The sequence below is a fragment of the Haemaphysalis longicornis genome, unplaced genomic scaffold, assembly GCF_048455015.1.
Source record: "Haemaphysalis longicornis isolate Haplotype H1 unplaced genomic scaffold, Haemaphysalis longicornis Haplotype H1 scaffold_2, whole genome shotgun sequence".
NCBI lineage: Eukaryota > Metazoa > Arthropoda > Arachnida > Ixodida > Ixodidae > Haemaphysalis > Haemaphysalis longicornis.
In genome coordinates, this window is record NW_027526295.1 from 44,292,083 (window position 1) to 44,312,407 (window position 20,325).

At 48.0% G+C, this 20,325-nt stretch overlaps 1 protein-coding gene across 1 annotated transcript; it reads right to left on the reverse strand.

Moving 5' to 3' along the window:
- Nucleotides 1-1,976: 1,976 nt before the first annotated feature.
- LOC144167934 (uncharacterized) lies at nucleotides 1,977-19,941 on the reverse strand. The gene is made up of 5 exons (XM_077697056.1): nucleotides 19,715-19,941; nucleotides 17,752-18,038; nucleotides 15,127-15,388; nucleotides 7,066-7,206; nucleotides 1,977-2,747 (listed from the first exon to the last, which is right to left on the reverse strand). Exons 1-5 carry the CDS (start codon nucleotides 19,939-19,941, stop codon nucleotides 2,477-2,479), a joined length of 1,188 nt encoding a protein of 395 aa, XP_077553182.1. The 3' UTR covers nucleotides 1,977-2,476.
- Nucleotides 19,942-20,325: the final 384 nt, after the last annotated feature.

Here is a 20,325-nt window from a genome sequence, read left to right on the forward strand (position 1 = left end):
TGCTTTAAAGTGCCTTCGATTTATTTAGATGAAAGTGAGGTTGAAATTTAGATCACTCTCAAGCGTAAACACGAAACGCGCTTTCATCCACACAGTTTTTCCATGCCTGTGACGTTCTGCAAATCACAGGACGGATTGTTACATATATATGATGTGTGGTCAGATGGGGTTTAGTTTGTAGTATTTAAATGTGTGTCTGTTGTGTTAAAAAGTAAGTTGCGAGTCAGCGCAGTGGTTGTGTTATTTCTTGGTGTCCGCGTTTAACTGCGCTACAATCTAGATGTTCCAAATTCAATACAAACTAGAGCACCTGCAACTTCTTTCATAAAAATCACGTGGTGGCGTCATTCTGCGTGTCGGCGAGTGCTGGAAACGTGCGCGGTCGCGTCGTTTTCGCGCTGTTTATGCGATAAATATACTGCAAAGAGTTTGATGCTGGCAGACCGCCGTTCTACACCTTGCCTGCACACAAAGCCCACATGACCCACGCAATTCCTTGAACACTTATGAGCATTGGGAGAGCGCCTTGGCCAGTTCTTCCCTCGACATCCAGCGCAAGTTGGTGGTGAGGGCGGAAGATGCGGCCCGTGCCAATGGACTCCTGGAATGAGGAGGCCGCCCCAAAAACTCTCTACACAAAAATGATAAATATGTTTATTCTCTCTCTCTCTCTCCACTCGGCAGGGCTCGACATGAGCTCGCAATCGGACGAAAGCGGGAATGCCTACTTAGAAATTTCATACCCGAGTAATGGGATGCCAACCACGGCAGGCGCGTTTCACATCGAAGCCGTTTACCCGCGTTACCAGGAGTCTAGTTGGAAGTCCGCACTCACCTCGCGTTTCCTTCCCTCTCCTTGAAGCCGTAGTCGCGCTGTTCCCCGGTCTAGATGCGCATGCACCCGCTTATCCCAAGTTACGATAGCGAAGAGAGTGCACCGGGGAACGTGAAGGAACTGGGTACGGTGGTGGTGAAGCGCAAGGCCCTTACACCACTGCGCCTAATATTCTGAGGGGACTACTTGTGTGCCTTTATCCATCCGTCAATCTTGATAGGGTGATCTCCATAGGTACACAGGCACCGTGTGCGATACGTATTAAAGTAAGCTTCACTTATTGGATGGCCCATTAGAGCAATAAAGGCAAGTAGAGGTCTAGGCAAGCATATGTGCAGAGATAATCCACCCGAATGAATTCCCCATACGGCAGCAACCCTGATGTTTATTTATTTTTAACCCTTTCGGCCCAGGCTGCTGTTAATTGAACTTCAATACATAAAAGTTCATCTAGCACATACAGAACGAAATCGAAACTGCTGGTTTCTTGGGGAATAGTTCCTCAATGATACCTATTGCGACAGGAATCACTTTAAAATAAGGGGAGAGACCAAGGGCCGAGACGTCCCAGTGATGCGATGGTGGTTCTATTAACAAGATGGCGGATGGAGAAAGACGAAGCAGCTCGAGCGAGAGCTGCTCACGAGAGATTACAGGCACCGATGATGATATTCGCATCGGTGCCGCGATTATGATTAGAAAGTTTCTAAAATCACCGTTGCTTCCTTTTAGTGGAGCTGCATGCTACAAAGAAAAAGAAGCTCCAGTGAAAGCGAAATTACGACTCTGAGGCTGAAAAAGACGGCGGTCAGAGTTTTATTCACAAGCATGTAAATCTATCAATACGTGCACTACGATGCTCACAGTTGTTTGTAGGTTCGCGTTGTATAACGTTTAAGAAAATATGAAAAAGGGATATCTCTGGTGAACATAAAATTTTCAATTTTCTTGTGACCTAAATAATTGCCTTCTCAATAAATGTAACATGTCCTGCAATTCCACACCTATTTTAGTCTGGGGCTTATGGGGCCTAAAAATCTAGGAAAACATACAGAAAACACTGCTTCGATAAAAAAAATCAGGGCTGAAAGAGTAAATATCGAAAAAACGACAACCAGCAACTTCTGACGCGGTGTAAATGGGGGCTCCATGTATTTCACACGACAAATATATGAGCAAGTCGACATAAGGAAGCATAGCTTATGGTACAGAGAAGAAATGGCAGAGGCACTTTGAAGTCTTAACCATCAGTTTAATAAATCAATACAGTGCAAGCAGGGACCTTTCAGTTTTCGTACAGACATTCAAAAAGGAAACTGCTATCAGTGGGAATGCGAGAAGCAATGGCTGGGATAACGCGAACAATGACCTGGAGATGGCCGGGAGATATCACATTGGCCGAGTGACAGCAGGGCTGTATGTTCAGATATTGTAACTTGTAACTGAAGCAGATTGTTGAGTTTCAATAGTCATTACCCGCATGTAAATTAAAAGAATGAATGTGCTAATATGTTGCTTGTACGCATGTAGCGGCGAAAGTGTCCAAGTTTAGGAATGCAGTGTGTCTTAAACATGAAAGTGTGCGTTCTATACATTTTGGCGGCTTTTTTGGCAAGCGCTCACGGCACATCGTCATATCGTTTAGGGGAGTCGAAGGTAATACAGCAGGTCGTAGATGCTGTATGCCAGGCTGTAGTTGTAACGCTCTAGTCCGATCGGGCACTGTCCTGGGAGGGCGTCCGTCTCGATCGAGTAGACCGCCATGCAGGTGGGCAGGTCTTCGTTTGCGAGCCCGAGCAGGAAGGGCTTCACTTTCCGCAGAATGTTATCTTCGCTCTCGTAGCTAAAGAAGCTCGCGTTGTCATGACCGAACATGCAGCGAACCTCTTCGTTCACGCGAACACTCGGAAGCCTGCAGCACAAAACAACAGTGAATTGAAGTTTTTTGCACCAAAGCGTGAGCGGCTCTATGAGGGCCAGGTGGGGGCATTCTCGGGGCGTCATCGTGTTCGTGAAGTCGAGGAGGTAGTTTAGTGTAACGATCGGTGCGAAAGCTAATGGAATGCTTGCTAGGTTTACGACTGTCTTAAGAGACCCTGCAACACTCTTTTCAACAATCTTTCTAAATCTCAAATGTTTTCAGAACGTACTCATGAAACACATCGAATACAACTGCCGCAGTCCAAGATTGCTGCTATATGCCCACCAGACAGCTTTTAAACTTGCTCAAGAGATGCGTTCTCTTTCCCGGTCTTGGCGTTCGTCGACGGCTCGTATGACGACATGAAAGCGGTGTAGCGGCTATCGGGCGCCCTCCTTTCAGATGCCCAAATAAACGCATTGTGTAGTCAGTTCGAATAAGTCACCAGAAAAGCAAAGCAGAAATGCAATGCGGATTTGGAGCTCCCTTCCGCGCTGACAATAACTTTTGTTTCCACAATGCTTCCAGACACGAAGGAAAGGGTTCAAGGGCATCTTAAAAGGGACGTTGCATGCAACACTTCTGATAAACGCCTTCACACTTTCACTCGTGCCTAGAGTGCACGGCGAAAGCTGCAGCTAATGCCAGAAAACGGCGGCAGTGTGGATTTGCTCGCTACAGCAGATGCGCCTTCCAGTTAGTGAATTGAAGAGGGAAATACACCAACCAAGAGGGTTTATTCAAAGCGGTCCCAAAGTTTGGGAGCCAACTTGGCTCCTTCATCAGGGATGACTGTGTACGACAAGAAGCAGTGGTTATATAGGTGTCTTCTTTTTCTTTTTTCTTACTGGAATCTTGCCCTTGCGTGTCGGAGGCCATGGGTGTAGACGGTGGGAAGGGCTCCGAGAGATCTATTCTGGCCTTCCTGGTCCCCTTGTATGTGCCAGGACTCAAGGAGTAATCTTTCTAAGTAATGTGGTTCGGTTGCAGGCACCTTCACGCCGTCAAAGTTAAACCTGTGGTCAGCTTTTTCGCAGTGATTGGCCAATGCGCTGCGCTGACTGTCAGACTTGCGAACGTCGTTTTTGTGTTGGCATACGCGTTCCGGGAAGTTCATAGTCTTCCCAACGTAACTAGCGGGGCATTGTGCGCAAGCAATTTTGTAGACGACCCCTTGGGCTTTTTCTTCTGGCGGCCGCTCTTTAGGTCGAGGTATGAGCCGTCCAAGAGTTGACACTGGCTTGTGGGAGATGACAATGCCTTCCTTGCGAAGAATGCGGGATAATGTTTCACTCGTTCCTTTAACATAAGGGAGAGAAATACGGGTGGGTCGGCGTGCGGAGAGGGTGGGGCAGATGGCGGAGACACGAGAGGGGTTGTTGAGCGGCGGCGCCCGTACAGAGGAATTTTCGTGGTGGCAGCCCGACCGAGGGAGACAGCGTTGACGCGTCGTATGAGGTTGCTCGTGTATCCATTTTTCTTCAGGTCAGCGATTACGGCTGTTTCTTCTTCATCTCGAAAACAGGCGCGGAAAGACGTAGACTAAGAAGAGAAATACACAGGACGACGCGCTTCTCTTCTTAGTCTACGTTTTTCCGCGCCTGTTTACGAGATGAATCAGCACCAACTCGCCCAACTTGCCATCCTGTTTCTTCTTTCTTCCGGTCCTCTTTTGTTGAGCATATAGTTCTGGCTCTAAGTAAGAGAGCTGAGACCACAGATGACTTGTGGGAATTTTGGTGGCAGGAATCGAGTTACAGGTAGCGGCCGGTATGGGTGGGTTTCCTGTACACTGTGAAATTTAGTCCGTCTGGCTTTCTTTTTATCGAAACGTCGAGGAATAGTAAGGTGTTGTTCGTTTCTTTTTCCATGGTGAATTGGATGGCTGGTTCAATCGAATTTAGCTGGGACAGGAAGTTGTCTGCTGTTGTTTCTTTTATGACACAAAAGCAGTCGTTCACGTACCGGAGAAACACCTTGGGCTTTTCAGGGAAACTTTCCAGCAGAGCGGTCCTTTCAATTTTTTACATTACAAGATTCGCTGTGGTCACGGAAATAGCATCCCCCATCGCAGTTCCAGTTACTTTCCTGAAATATTCCTGCTTGTAGGAGAAATACGTGCTTTGCAGGTAGAACTGCAAAAGTTGCGTTATCTCGCCGACGCTGAGGCAGGTCCTGGAGCTCAGGCTGTCGTCGTTTTCAAGGGCTTGGTTGGTGTATTTGCCTTTTCAAGTTAAACCCAACCAGACAGAGTTCTGTCGAAGATGTTCACATTCAAGTTGGTGATTTGGTGTTACTTGCGTTTTTTAAAAGCGGTAATTGTTGGCAGTCATTGCTTCTACTGTATGTCAGTCGCCAAATAGCCCCTAAAGCGCTCTGAAAACGTCTTTCGAACTCTCCCCGAACGCCAAGACCGGGAAAAGGAGAAAAAATTTGATCAAGTTTCGTATGTTTCACGATGAATCAGAGCAGTATTTTGGTTTAAAATTTCGTTCACAGCTTTCGCACTCTCAGCCTTACCCTGCCTTGCCAGAGCGGTATTAGAAGAAAACTACCGCGGCGTTCTGAAGTCTAAGCCTATCCCTTTTGCCTCCATAACGTCTGTAAAAAGTTCCATTCGGCAGTTTTCAAATGTAACTGGTTGAAGTATGCTGCGCACTGCACTTTGCGACAAGGCATTCTAAACTACAGTGACCCTTGTTGACAACATGCTGAGAAGATTTCACAATTTAAAAGTGTCGCCGGTTCCCTTTGAAATGAGACATTTCTTGCACTGTTTAGTACATGCATCGGGGTTTGTTTGTCGTGTGACTAGTTGGTGGGCGCTCCTCGCTCTTATCTTGTGTTTCAAGACGAGCGCTTGTTTTCCCCTTATGTCCTACGCCACACCCGACAATCTTATTTTATAGGGAAAGTAAGTCTAATTGGATGTCTCCGAAACAGACAGCACTCCGACAAATTCCCAGGCTGCTTCGGTCCTGCTTGGAACAAGCGCCGCGTTATTCGACTAACCTACTTCAGCAGTTAACGTACGTATGTCCTTAACGTTTTTGGCAGCTTCTTCCAGATTCCTGATTTCAAGCGAAGCTTATTTCTCGAGGTGTAAACCCAGTAAACACCTGGCAGTGTCCCTCTGGCCTACAACCTCAGCCAAGGTCAAACCGGCACCTCGCGCGGCTGGAAGGAGTGAAAGCGTGGGGTTCCTCGTTCAATTTAGCTGCGAGGGGGGCGTTCTGAGATGTGAATAATGGAAAGAGTATACGGGCGTGTGCAACCAGAAAATAAGCGCGTTCAATGTACACTCTCGTTGCGACAACCGACTCGCTTTCTCGCGCGAAACCGAGATCGTGTGCCAACATTCAGCTTCACTCCGCACGGCGCGCATTCACTGGGCAGATCTCTTTGCAAGTTGGCAAATAAGAACGTATAGTTAAGAGCAGACATGCTGTGCAACGGCAACAAAATTTACCCACGTATCCGCCAAGGAGGAGATGATGAAGGCTAGGTCCTTGGTGAACTTCACACTCTTGTGGTGCGGAGTTGGCAGTTATGCACCAAGGGTACGCTTGTTTGGGTCAGCTTTCTCAAAAATTTTATTATGTTAGATATACATCAGGGCGACAATTATTTCAATGTAATCACTGACACTGCAATTGTACATAAGCTGGGTCCAGTCAGACTGATCCAAATTTGCAGCATACTCCAGTTGGCGGTTAGTTTGTCTTGCTTGTTTTCTCTTCTAGTGTCCGCGTTTTTCTTGTGCCTTTACACCCTGTGATCATGTCGAACCAACTGGCCCACATCAAGCTGTTGCTACTCCAGTCAACTTTGTCATGCATCATGTTTTGCTTCACATCAAGAAATATATTGCTCCTCATCCGTCCTATGGCCATTGGTACCGCTTCTCTGCACTGTTACTGGTAAGAACTTCAGCCCTTTGAAGGAGATTCTTTCTACGTTGAACTAGTACGGAATATTTTCTTCCTAATGGACCTCCTCGGACAAGCTGAAAACCTTCCCTTATCTCTCAAAAGCGTGCCCATCGATCATATCACACGTTATGAGTTTCAATTACTTTTTTTTGCTTTTTTGACGCCACACCGGCACCCTTCTGCCCCCTGGATATCTCTGCACCACCCTTCCCATGGTATGTTTTCACTTCGTTTGGTCACATGATATGTTATATCGTTGGTGGTATGAGGCCTGCGCCTCGAGTATCCCGGAGAATGTCAAATCGACAGACAGTTCGGTAACACCACCGTGATTGGTAACATCGTGATTGTTAGCATCATAGTGATTGTAACATCACCTGCATGCGTGTCGCAGCTCGGCCACTTTCCAAGAAGAGCACGGGGCACCGGGTACAGGTAACGTCGGCGTGGTCAATTGAAACTGCAGCGCGCCCGCCAACACTGAGACGCAGCGGCCCAGGAACTCAGGTTGCACGTACCTGAAAACAAAAATTGCCGGACTATCTATTATATGCATAACCTTCAACTGCTGGGTTCGTAATTTCGCTGTCTCGTTTAATTCACATAACACATTAGGTCGCCGCTGCTGTCGCTTCAGGTAATCACATACTTGCGTTATCATATCCTTGGTGCATCTGGACGAAAAGAAAGCGATTGTGAGTCCTCTGTGCGATAGACAAAAGCGACGGCGCTGTTTTAAAAAAAAGGTTGCAGATAACCCGAAACTTTGCCTTTACGATATAGTTGATGGTTTGTATTACACTGCACTGATATCCAATAAATGATCTTTCAATCTAAATTGAATCAGCATTCTAAAGCACCGGTTTACACATACCGCGCTTTAGTAATCTCCATTAGGCACTGAGCGTCCTTCTCCTTAAAAAGGTTGAATAAGCTTCAGCTGCACTGTGAGGCGCGGCTTTGCGTAGGGGCGAACCATGATTTAAAAAGTCCCAGAAACACTGCAGACATACGCTTTCATGCTTTCTTCGTGCTTCGAACCTCTGCGGAGGCTGCAGGTATCGCCCACACAGAGCGGCACTGCGTGATTCGATTGTCTAAGCAGATATTCCTTCCGATTTCTGCTATGCTTTTGTTGCGGTTTTTTTTTTTTGAAGTGCCTACCGAATGCGTTTATTGCTACAACGAAAAATGAGCCGACCAATAGCCCTGACCCCGCTCGAATGACGTAATTCGAGAATTCAAACATCGCCAAGACCAGAAAGGAGAGGAAATCTCTTGAAAAGCATTCTAAGTTTTCTGATAGGCATGGAACAGTCTTCTGGCTGAGTTAATTTTTGTTCTCCTGTTGCAATTATTGGGTGCGCGTTCTGACTACCTTGTGAAAACATTTCAAATTAGAGTTGGAAGAGAGGGCAAAAAAAAGTGCACTAATAATATCGAGACGCCTGGATCGGTGCATTAATCAGAAAGGCATGTAACAGTCTCCGAGGCTCCCAGTATGTACCTCGAGTGAAACGCTTTTCATTTTGGTCATTCATAGCACAGTGGCCTAGATTACCGAGGCTCATCTCTCGAGCCGACGCCACAGAAAAAAATTTCCCCGCATTTCCCGGAGGGGAAGAATGCGAAAGTGCGAATGCACGAGTTGAATTCGTGCGGTTCGGTAATGTTCGCGAAAGAGAGATCACACAGACACACACAACTACAAAGAAAGAAAGATGCATTTATTCACAGACACCTATTTGTGTTGTCGTTGTACTTGATTGCTAGAGCGGATCTCAGCTTTGAAATTTCGGGTCAGTACTCCTTTAACCGGGTGCATTAGCCCTTCTCACGCCCGATTCCTGGCCAATCCCCCACGTGGGTATGTGCCATGCACAGACACCTATTTGTGTTGTCGTTGTACTTGATTGCTAGAGCGGATCTCAGCTTTGAAATTTCGTGTCAGTACTCCTTTGAGCGGGTGCATTAGCCCTTCTCACACCCGATTCCTGGCCAATCCCCCACGTGGGTATGTTCCATGTCAGCGGCCAGGCAGCGCGCGCCCATCTCCCCCCGTTGTCAAGGAAGACGAGGGGATTCCTGGCCAATCCCCCACGTGGGTATGTGCCATGTCAGCGGCCAGGCAGCGCGCGCCCATCTCCCCCCGTTGCCAAGGAAGACGAGGAGCGCGCGCACCCGCAGCTGTTGCTATGTGGACGGACGGCGGTCGCCGGAATTCAGGGTCGCTTATGAAGTGCATTCGCACTTAAAAAACAAGTATTGTATCTGCCGTAAAAGCAGTCCTAGTATTAAACGAGAAGCATAAGACATAGGTATATTAGTTATTTTGGGGGAGAAGAAACGTCATCACCCTACTACAAAGGGAATACCAATAGCAATCATCGTCATCGTCATCATAATCATCATTACCTTTCGTAAGTTTTACGCTAGTATAGGCAGACTACGAATGACGTCCCCTGAAGAAGGACAGTATGGGGATGTTCCGATGGAAGTTCGAAAGGAGATTGCAGCAGCGCCCATACCGCACAACATGTATTCAGTCCATCATGCAGGCCGATGAGATGAAGCAGCCCGTACCATAGCAAAGGCTAACGATAATAGCAACGCCACGGCCTATACTGCCGTGGCAGACATCACAAGAAGGGGACCAAAGACTGCCGTGGTGACAATCGCAATGTCGCACATAACCAGCAGCACTCTGACCTGTAGGGCCACTGCTCAAGTACAAAAAGGTGTAATGCCCCGGCCTCAGACGAACGCAGATACAATTGGAACAGATTCGAACCAGGCATGCCGAAACTACCTTCCCAGAAGACTATCCAAGTCTGCACTAAATACAGTCCTCAATTCAGATCGTTCAATCGGTGCTGCTGCCACTTAACAATTTAAACGTCTGCTTCACTGATGAGTCCACATATTCTGGAGTCCAGCCTATTCTGAACTGCAGCCCTCTGCTAACCTTCCACGAGATCACTGCGCATTGCAGGCTCGAGCCACGGCTGCTCTCGAGCGAAGGATTGCCCCGCCCCCCCCCCCCCCCCCATCCACACTCCCGCGTACGACTTTTAAAGCGAGAGCTTTCTTACACCTTTGGCGTCCTTACAAAAAGCTGATGCCTTTCCCCATTGACCGGCTGGTCTGCCGAAAAGCCCTGAAAAGAGCTCTGGACACACAGCGTGGGCCAGAAACCGGGCTACTATTGTGGCAAAATAGTTTCTCGAGGATCGCCCAAAAGGAACCGTTCTACGTGAGACAATGCGCGCATGGATCATAAAGGAGGAGTACAATAGTTCCGTATTTACTCGCATATTGATCGCACTCACGTAATGATCGCACCCTTGAAGTGTGTCGTCATAATTTCATTTTTTTAATTTCCCACATAATGAACGCACTCTGAACTTGCCGCAGCAGTACGTAATGTGTGCCAAGTCTAGCTTATGATGATCTTGCTTAACTCTGTTTTCTTTCCTTTCAAAGAAGACATGGCTACGTTACTGCCACAGATTTGCTGATATTAGCGATATCGGCAAGCATGCGTTCAATGTTGATGAAGAAACTCTCACTAAATCTACATAATGTATGTAACGAAAGAAGGACCAGCGTCTGGCTTCCGATGTGGTGACCGAGTCGATACCCAGGCAGTGCGCACCTCCGATCCTCCTCTTCCTCTTCCCCTACTTTGCCCCCTGCCTGCGCTTTTCAACACACTCCCGCCGCCGCCAAGTTTGTTAGGAGCTGGCTGGCAGCGGCACGGGCAACGAGCGCTTGCTGGGTTGTTGGGTCAAAGTGACATATCTAAAAGGGAAGACTACGAATGTTCATATGATCCCACGGGAAAAGAGATCATGCTCAAAGTTTTCGGCCTGAAGGCAGCCACCGGGATCGAATGGGAAAAGCTGATGCGGATGGTCAAATCTGCAGAGATCAAGCGACGAGCCTAATGGCATCGCCGCCGCGTCCACGTCTGATTCGCCTTCCGTGAAGTAATTGTGTTCCAGCGGCGTGTCGATTATCTCTGGGAACCATAGGATTTCGCTCTCGCTGGACTCAACACGGTACGAAGGCTCGTACACCATTGAGTTGCGTTTGCTGAAGCAGGGGTCGTCACCATAGAAGCATCTGTTCTGCTTTCCCACGAGGATACCTCCCCACCGGGCCTTGACGAGCGTGGGCGAAGCTCGCTTCCGGCGTAGAAGCTCGCTCATGGAGCGACGGAGGAGCAGGCGCTTCGTTATCCCCTGACGCGAGTCAATCTTCTTCACGAACGGTGTTTTTGTTGCTGAATACAATGAAAACTTATTTGACTCGTAACCGGGTTGCTGAACTGCTGGCGAAAAGAGAGATGCGTCGCCGACGTAAGGGTCGCAACAGGGAAACTCGGACGTCTCCGAAACAAGAGTCGCATCATCGAATCTAGGGCCGTGGCAGAACGGGCCCGACGTCTCCGTGGCGGTAGTCAAGTCGTGAATGCGAGGGTTGCGGAAGGGCTGTAATGACGCCTCTGACGTGAGAGCCACGTCGGTGACGCCAGCGCTTCGGCAAGGCCGGTCAGACGTCTCGGAAACGATGGTCGTGTCAGCCACGGCGAGGTCTCGGCAGGCTCCCTCAGATTTCTCCAACTCGGAAATCTCGGCAACACCCGGGTTGGGCGGTCGCTGGAGCCACTCTCCCGGGCTGAGCCCATCGGGGTCTTGCTTGGCGTTCTGAAAGGCTGCAGCGCTTCCGTAATCGTTGTCCTGTTCTTCTACCGCCGCACCAGTTATTTTCAGGACGGTCGGCACGTCACCCAGGACCACTGTCCGCCAGGCCTCCTCAGGAAGCGAGCGAATATTCGAAGTTGCGATGCGGGTGGTAAACAGGGCCGCCTGAGGTTGAACGACGGGGCTTGCGGAAGAGTCTTCGCTCGCAGAGAAGCGTACGCGCGTTCGCAGGGCGCAGATACGCTCGTCGTTATCGATCGCTTCCAAAACGTCGGCATCAAATTCTTCATCCTTCAGGTTCTCCTGAACTTGAGCGTCGAGTTTGTGAATGCTCACCTGGTCATGCAAAATGAGGTCGAGGACATTTTGTCGGTCAAGGGCCGTTGCTACCTGGCTCCGTAGCAAGGCGTCGAGGACTGTCATGGTCCCGGAGACGGTCGCTCGCAGGACATCTCGGCGAATACGAAGAGCGTCCATGGCACCAGTCGATGAAGCAAGACGCTGGGGTTGCGAATAACAAGGGAACAAGGGCGGGCTTGGGCACGAGCGGAAAGGGGCGGTGGCCGAGGGCAAGGCTTCCAGGATAAAGCAGTACGAAGGTATCCAAGCCTCGCGTGCCTCGGAGCCGCTGCTCCGTCGAACGTAGATTCGCTCGTGCGCCGGTTCCCGGGTTTCACGGCACCAGAAAATGTGTAATGAAAGAAGGACCAGCGTCTGGCTTCCGATGTGGTGACCGAGTCGATTACCCAGGCAGTGCGCACCTCCGCTCCTGCTCTTCCTCTTCCCCTACTGTCGCCCCCTTCCTGCGCTTGTTTATTTCTCAACAATGTACTCACAAAACAAAGAAAAAAATACGCTCAGCTTGTTGCATCGGCCCCCATGCCTGTTTTCATGTCCCGCATTGTGACAGCGGCAGCCACCTATTGGTTGCCTTGTTGTCACCTCACAGCAAACTCGTTCCGGCGCATTCCCTAATTCATTAAACACTGCATTTTGCGTCACTTTGCAAAGCGGCTGGCGGCGGTATTAGGATTTTTTACTATGTTAATTTTTTTATGTTCACGAGACATATCGCAAAAATTCTGAACCGCCACTTGCTTGCGTTTCCTGTGCTAAAAAGGTTTTCGCGAAAAATTTACCCCGCCTAATAAACGGACCCCTAAATTTGCTTCACAGTTTTTCGAAAAAAAGTGCGATAATTACGCGAGTAAATACGGAATAACTTTATCTCCTAAACCACGTTTCGGTATACATTTAGATTTTCGTACATGCATTTATTTAGTGCGCGAAGTTCGTTCTTCATTTGTGATTTGGGTCTGTTGAAACATTGAAGATCGGTTGGGCACACTTTCAGCGAATGTGATTTGACGCGTATTTAACGATGGCTTTGGCGAACGTTTCACGCATCTTTGATGTGAGAAAGCTTCTACGCACCTCTCAGCTCTCTTTAGGAAGGAATGGTGAAGTTCTTTAACAAAAGCCATGGGGCGCTCAATAAGGCTGCTTTAGACAAATCCGTTTCCCCACCCGCCGAAATTGCCCCAATATATCCCACCCAGTACTCCGCCCTGTGGTGGTTTTACAGCAAACCTGACACTCTCTACCATATGGTGAGCGGTGTCACCCCCCACCCAATATTGACGGAATTACTCGTCTGCTGCTTGAGCAGCTCCAGTCCGGACGACAATCCGTGGTTGGTGGAAAGGCAAATCAGAGCTGGCACCACAAATGGGCTCCTGCAATAAGGACACCACTCCGGAATTTTTTTTCTCATATCGATGTTCTCTCTCTCTTTGTCTCTCTCTTTGTCTCTCTCTTTGTCTCTCTCTTTGTCTCTCTCTTTGTCTCTCTCTTTGTCTCTCTCTCTCTCTCTCTCTCTCTCTCTCTCTCTCTCTCTCTCTCTCTCTCTCTTTCTCTCTCTCTTTCTCTCTCCCTGAGTATGTCTCTCTCTATTTCGCTTTAGCTTTTGCTGGAAGATCTTAGAGTTGATCGTATATCGGCTTCTATATAAAGCAGCCTCTACTACTGCAGCGAACGGAGCCGGAGATCGCACGTGTAAGAGCACAATACTTTAGCAACCACACATCCACGACCACCCCTGATGTGGGGATTAAAGGGACCCTGCAAACCTTTTCTGAACTTTTTCGTAAACCTTGAATGCTGCAGAATGTAGTCCCCCAACGCACCCACTACTTAGATTATGGGGTCACAAAGTACCTCAGCCAAAAAATTACGGTTCTATGCACATCAAGCAACCCGTAAACTCGCTCAAGTAAACTCGCTCAAAAGATTTTTCTCTTTTTCCTAGTCTCTTCGACGGCTCGAATTACGTCCCTTAGGCCATGCAGCGGCTGTTGGCCGGTTTTCCTTCAGTTGCAGCAATGAACGCTTTTCGATAGCAACATTTAAAAAAATGCCACAAAAGCAACCCAGGAATGGAAAGCGTATCTGGTTGGACGAGGTAATGACGCGACGCCGCTCCGTGCATGCGATAACTGTAGCTTTCGCACTGGTTCAGACGTAACGGCAAGAGTGAAAGCGCTTATCGAAAGTGTTGCAGGGTCCCTTTAAGTGATTCCGCGATGCACATACAGGTACATTTTGGCTGCAGTGAAACTTAAAGCCCGTTCTGCGATAAAAAAACGAGGACAATGGTCAATTATCAAATGGAGGGCGGAGGAGCTAACTGCCAGTTTAGGGGAAATTTAAAAGCACCTAAATTTAAAAGGCTGTGATGAACACACCTCTCCTCAATACCGTCCTTCGGGAGAGTAATCTGAAGCAAAGGAAAGATACCGCGCTCCATACTTGCGAATAATTTGAGGGAAGAATTCTGACCACTCAATGTTTCTTAATTTTCTTTATTCAGGAGATCATTCTTTGTAGGAAGTTGTGGATTACACTTTTTACGTACATGAGTGTCATCAACGGATAGGAGTAATTCTATTCGCGTTACTATTAGAAACTTGGAAGTTTTGTATTGAAACGTTGGACATAATGGTGGGCTGCACGAAATGCCACATGGATCGGAAAGTGGCAGAGGCCGAGGAGCCTGTCTCAATTGAGGTGCTCGCAATAAAATGGAGAGGTGTTACGCCAGGAACGCGTGTGTACAGATTCCGTCATCAGTGATTGGAACAAGGAGTGGTGAATATCAAAAATGTATATCTTAATGCCTTTATGACAGCCGTTACCGGTTTTAAGGCAGCTTTTTTCTTTTATGGAGGATTCCTTTAAACATACACCAATGCAACCAAGCAGTTCCCGCAAATATACTAGACCGTGTTCCAACTACTTTTGATGGAACCTCTACAGCATATAATGTTACAAAACTACACTATGATCAAGATACTACAGAGACCGAGTTTGTAGAATTAAAAATCTACTAGGCTAAAACTCTGTGCTACACTCATCGCAACTGGGTGCGACTTGTGGGTGACTATGGCGTGAGACGTTTTCGCGTGGGCCTTACCCAGTGCCCAAATACGTCTTTTTTCCTATTTCACCGGGAGCTCTCATTTCGGGAGCTCTCGCTTTGTTTCGAACCAACTTTTTGCCCACATCAGAGCGGGTTAACCTATAACCTATAAATGCTCTACTGTGTAGTAGCGACGCGGTCTTGTAGAATGTTTAGTGTGGCGAAAGGGGTGTATTGTCACAGTGACTCGATGCCTGTCTTTCGTGGAGAGCATGTTACTGTCGCCAAGAGGCCAGTAGGGTGCGAGTACTAACTTGAGCGCTGGCTGACGGAGGAAAGCCTTGGCTCCCTTGAGAGTTAAGGCGTCCCTCTGGCCAAAGTGAGGCCCGCTAGACGTGGTGAAGCCGGCCTCGCACCGCTTCCCGGGAACCGGAAGGTGTGTCTCTAGCACAAACAGGGATAGCGGCGTCACCAGGGCGTCCAGAAGCTCCCCCGGAATTAGTCGCGATGCCGTGCGGTCAGAAAGGCCCACGAACGAGGCTCCCAGAACGAGGAACGAACCCGGGTTGACTGTCGCTGCAAGGAGAGAATGGTCGGCTTCTACTCATACTGCCTTCATTTTTGCTTTACCATAAACCATTTGCATGCATACAAAATTCAACTTTGTCTTGGCGCAGTGAGCCACTACCGAGGGAACCACTGAATGCACAAACCGCAACACGGTGCGGCAGCATTACAGCCTACTCTTACTGTAATCTTGTTCTTGTAAGGGATTTGTCATGATGGTGACGCAGCAACCACAAAATATAGCCCGAAAGAAACACACATCCCCGCCTACAAAGTGTTTTCCAATATTATATTGCGGGTATGTGCCACTGTGGGTGCTACATGAGCCCATGTTTAGGCTTCACAGTGCCGAGACAGTGCACGCAAAATGATTTTGCGCTCGACCCTTCCACTGCTCTCGTAGTAATTCATTCACTGATTGCTTGATTGTACTTTTTGACTGACTAAAATTATCTCGGTTATGAGACGTTTATTAAACCGGAGTCATTGAACCACTGCCAAGTTGTTTGATTCGAGTGGCAGAGGTAATTTATGCTTGCGTGACTGGCCTAAATGATGACGTTCAAATCAGCCATTATCCTTGTCCTTTTGTGTTTTCCCTCTCTCAGTTAGTACAAACAAGACCACCGCTAATCGAGCATGTTGTCCCAGTTTACATTTTACGCTTGGAAGCACTAATGTTAGCTTACAGACGTGCCGAGTAGCGGTAAACGTAAGGTATGTCAAGCTTTGGGTTCCACTGGACGACGTTGGACCTACAACCACAACATTTGGTCTTATGGTAGGCCCATGCCTACCCACGACATTCATATCCCACCCTCGTCATTCAGTTCCGTATACGATACAGAAGTGAAAACTAGTAGCGCTACCTACTGGTTCGTTTACATCAGCAACGGCACTCTTTTGACGTAGTGATATAGAGTAACCCGCCAAAAGATCTTTAGAACTTTGAGGTAGTGTCTCTGGTTGGTACGCGTTTTTCTTTTTTTCAGGCGGGGTTATAATACTTGTACCTATTTTTCGCAAACAACTGTGCTTTGGTATGTTTAGGATTGCTTTAGGCGCACTGGGCAGCCTTTCACGTTATTGAATTCGGCTTTGCGCCGTGCTTGAAGGGCCGCGTCTGTACTGTCCCGAAATGGAAAGTCGCCTCCCGCCACAGCTGTGCGGCTGGCTTTTTGCATATAATGAAGAGGTTCCGAAGGCTTCGTTTTACATACACAAAATCCTGGGAGGTTGTGTAGAAGTGTTTAATAGTACTAAATACCCTTGGAACTTGGAAATATGCGGTGCTTGTTACGTTGTGATCTATCTCCTTTGGTGGTTGAAAAGTAGTGGCAATCACTTTCGCATGGGTATGTGCTGCAGCACGAGAAAAAGAACACAGATCGCTACAGGCAACACGATGGGACATCTGCACCAAAATCTTGACGCCTGCCCTGAGCATGCCTTTCAAAGGGCGATACCCTTTGCAGGCGACACGAGAATGACCACGTCTGCGAAAGAGGCGTCCCAAAATTCAGCAGCGCTCACTGCTGACGAAGGAGTTGCCAGAGGCGAGTGAGCGCGTAATATTATCAGATGAGCATTTATTCAAAATCAGTAGCAGACGTGAAGGCGGCACTGGGATTTTGGTGCTTCCAAAGATTGAAGTATCATGTGCTATCGTGATGGTATACGAGTGCTGCAAAATAACCTTGCGGTAGGTAATTCGCCAAGAAGCCTTCCAGCATAACTCCAAGAACATGTAATGGTCCGCAAATAATTACAAAGGATACCTTGACAGCTCAGCAAATTGTTACAGCATTTCTTGAATGACTATTTTCTTGCTACAGTCCTGTTTACCATCTACAAACATGCTCCACACTAGCAGAGGCGTGTTATGCGGAGTACCCTGATTTTTCGCCCTATCATGTGTGGATCACATGTTACGAAAATGAAGACGCGCTTGTTATGGCTGCGCTGCTTTAGGGAGGAATCACCTGATCACATTCTTACTTGACTTGCTAATTAATGACCAACGGGCTCAAAGAGCATCGCGTAGCGCTGCCAAAGGTTTTGCCAATTCATATAAATGTTCACAACTGCTTAGTTTTCTCATTTTAGAAACATATTAATAAATAAACAATAACCACATTTTGTTATATCCAGTTTTCACTGAAAGCGCTAGTTATAAAGCAAGAAATAGTTATATTTTTAATATACTACATTGGTTATATGTCCCCAAAATAAGCAAACGTGGCCGTACTGAGCATTGGTATGTATTCGTAAATCTTTTCGTTATAGTGCACCATGCTTTTGAGTCCGTGGGTCGGGAAGTTTCAAGTCCCGATCAGGTGAGATCCATGAAAGAGTTTGCTTAGCCAGCGTACCTATGACGTCAATGGCCCGGCTTAGCTGCCATGTCTGCTGCACTGTCATGCGGGCGTTGAGGACGGCCAGACCACACATGTGGAGCGCAGCGGTGCTCCGGTTGAGATCCCGTGCTGTGTCTGTGTGCCGTGCGGCGAGCAGTAGGCTACGTCGCCTGATCGAAGGCAGTAAGCGGGTGTGGCGGTAAGAACTGGCTCGCTGCACGAAGGCTGCCCAGCTGGCCTCCAGAGAAGCGGGCGCGTCCACATCGGTGTAGGGAAGCAGCGTGCGATTGATCGGGTCAAACCTGCAGAGTGGGCCGGGAAAACCATCTGGGCTAACAACAGCTTGACTGCTATATTTACAAAGTCTTACGATTTTTAATAGTTTACAGGGCAGAATAACGAAGACGAAGAGAAAAAAAAAACAGGACAACACGAGCGCTGTCTTCAATCATGGTTGAAAAACCGTGCTCATATTGTTCCGTTCTTCCCTTTTGTGCTTGTTGTTCTGCGCTATAAATCTTTGTCAAGCATAATCTACAAGCCCAAATTGTTCTTTCTTGCGTTTTAAACCCGATTGTCACTTCAGTCGTAGGAATTGAGATATGTATTTCCAAACAGAAATTGTGGAGACAAGACTGGGGGAGACCAATACAACAGCAGAAATCAAATAAGAACAAAAGCCAAAAAAAAAAAACAAATTCGATTCAAAGTTAGTCCGGGCCGGCTTCGCCTGCTGTTGGGTACATATCATGATGAATCCCCGTTTCCGCCATTATGTCCACCTGACCGCTACATATATCAAAAGGAATCTCTGGCTCTTTAGCGGCTGCCCGTGCCATCGTGGAAATCATGGGAAAATTGCAAATTTACATTGGCATCGTAACTGGTACGACCCGTATCATTAGACGCCGTGTAAAAATTGTGTAGGACAACTCACGGGGGAATATGGCAATGCGGTTGTACAGTTATGTGGCACAAATGAAGCCACGCGAAAAAATAAAACCTATCAAAAGTAGGGATGTAACGAGAACCAATAAAAGAAACTTGTGCAACCTGTCCAGAGAATACAATATTATAGCTCATAAAAGAGTGCAGCTCACATTAAAGCTGGAAGAGGAAAGAAGAACAAAAAAAACGCCCAGACGAAAATATTTTCAATTCTAGATTTCTAGATTTCAATCGTGTGCAACACGTACAATACCAGGAAGGTGAATAAACAAAGACAAATTCTCAGTTCCAAACCGGTGAAATATGACGAGAAAGCGGAGCTGGCTTAGCAAACTGGGGGTCATATCCCTTAGCGGCAGGTGTTACAACTCCACTCGCCGCGCTATGTACAATTGCAAAGCTTACTCAGTGGTATGGCAGTTTATAGGTGAATATATGGGAGGCTGTGTCGTCCTCAACATAAATTGAGGATGACTCAGAGAGAAATGGAAGAGAAAATGATAAATGTAAAGTTGAGGGAGCAGAAGAGTGCGCAGTGGTTTAGCGGAAAAAGGCGTGATAAGGGCATTTTGGCAGAAATAAGAAGAAATGGGGGTGGGCAGGGCATGTAATACGAAGGCATGATAATCGTTGTTCATTAAGGGTAACAGAGTGGCTCCCTAGAGAAGGAAAGCGTGGCAGAGTGTGGCGGAAAGTTAGGTGGGCAGATGAGATCCAGAAGTTTGAGAGATTAAATAGCTCGCAGTCAGCACAGGACCGAGATAAGTGGAGTGCTATCTAAGAGGCCTTTGCTCTGCAGTGGGCGTAGAAAGCCTCATGATGATGATAGGAGACGTGTACCTGCGCAGCGTGCTCAGATCGTGCATGCAGGCTCGTGGAGGAGGTGGCAGCACCTGTTCGCCAATCGGGGTACCTTCGCCTGGCGTGACTGGCATCATCGCAAGACATTGCGAGTCCGCAACAAGCTCCGCTCTCAAAAAGGAACTCTCCGTGCCAACTGTATGGCCAACCCAGAGGAAGGGCAGCTTACGAGACGTGCGTGTAGGCGATCCACCTGCACACGCCGTCCGGAGGGTACGCCCTGCCGCCTGTCGGGTCGGGTCCGATGGTGCACAACACCGAGCGCTCCGTCAAGTTCACGGGGGGGCACTGAACGCAGGGCCGGTGCGAGGTTGGTCCCACCACTTGGCGCGGCCGATACTGGAGCTTGACATTCGGGGTTTCGTGGCGGTCTTCCTGTAAGCACGCGGCGGCCATGGCTGCGACCCAGAGCGCCGTCAACACCACGTACCAGAGCGAGAATTTGCAGTCCGAGGCTCCGTCTCCGCAATCGCAGGGCTCCTGGAGACGTTTGGCAAGAATGACGTCACTCACGACTGACGCTACGATTTTAAAAGCGATAATCTTTCTTGGGAAACCTGAACCCGCAAAATTTGGTCTGTCTCTGTCTCTCCCCCGATTCAGACGTCCGGGCAAAATTAACGAAATCCTTGAGGTTTACACGGAACAAGAGGTTTACATTGGCAAAACTTTTCCAAACAACTGCATCTGGAAACACACTTTATACTTATCAACATTGTTCAGCAAAAATAGAAGATTAGGCATATTTGCGGCAAAACATCAATAGATGAATGGTCTTTG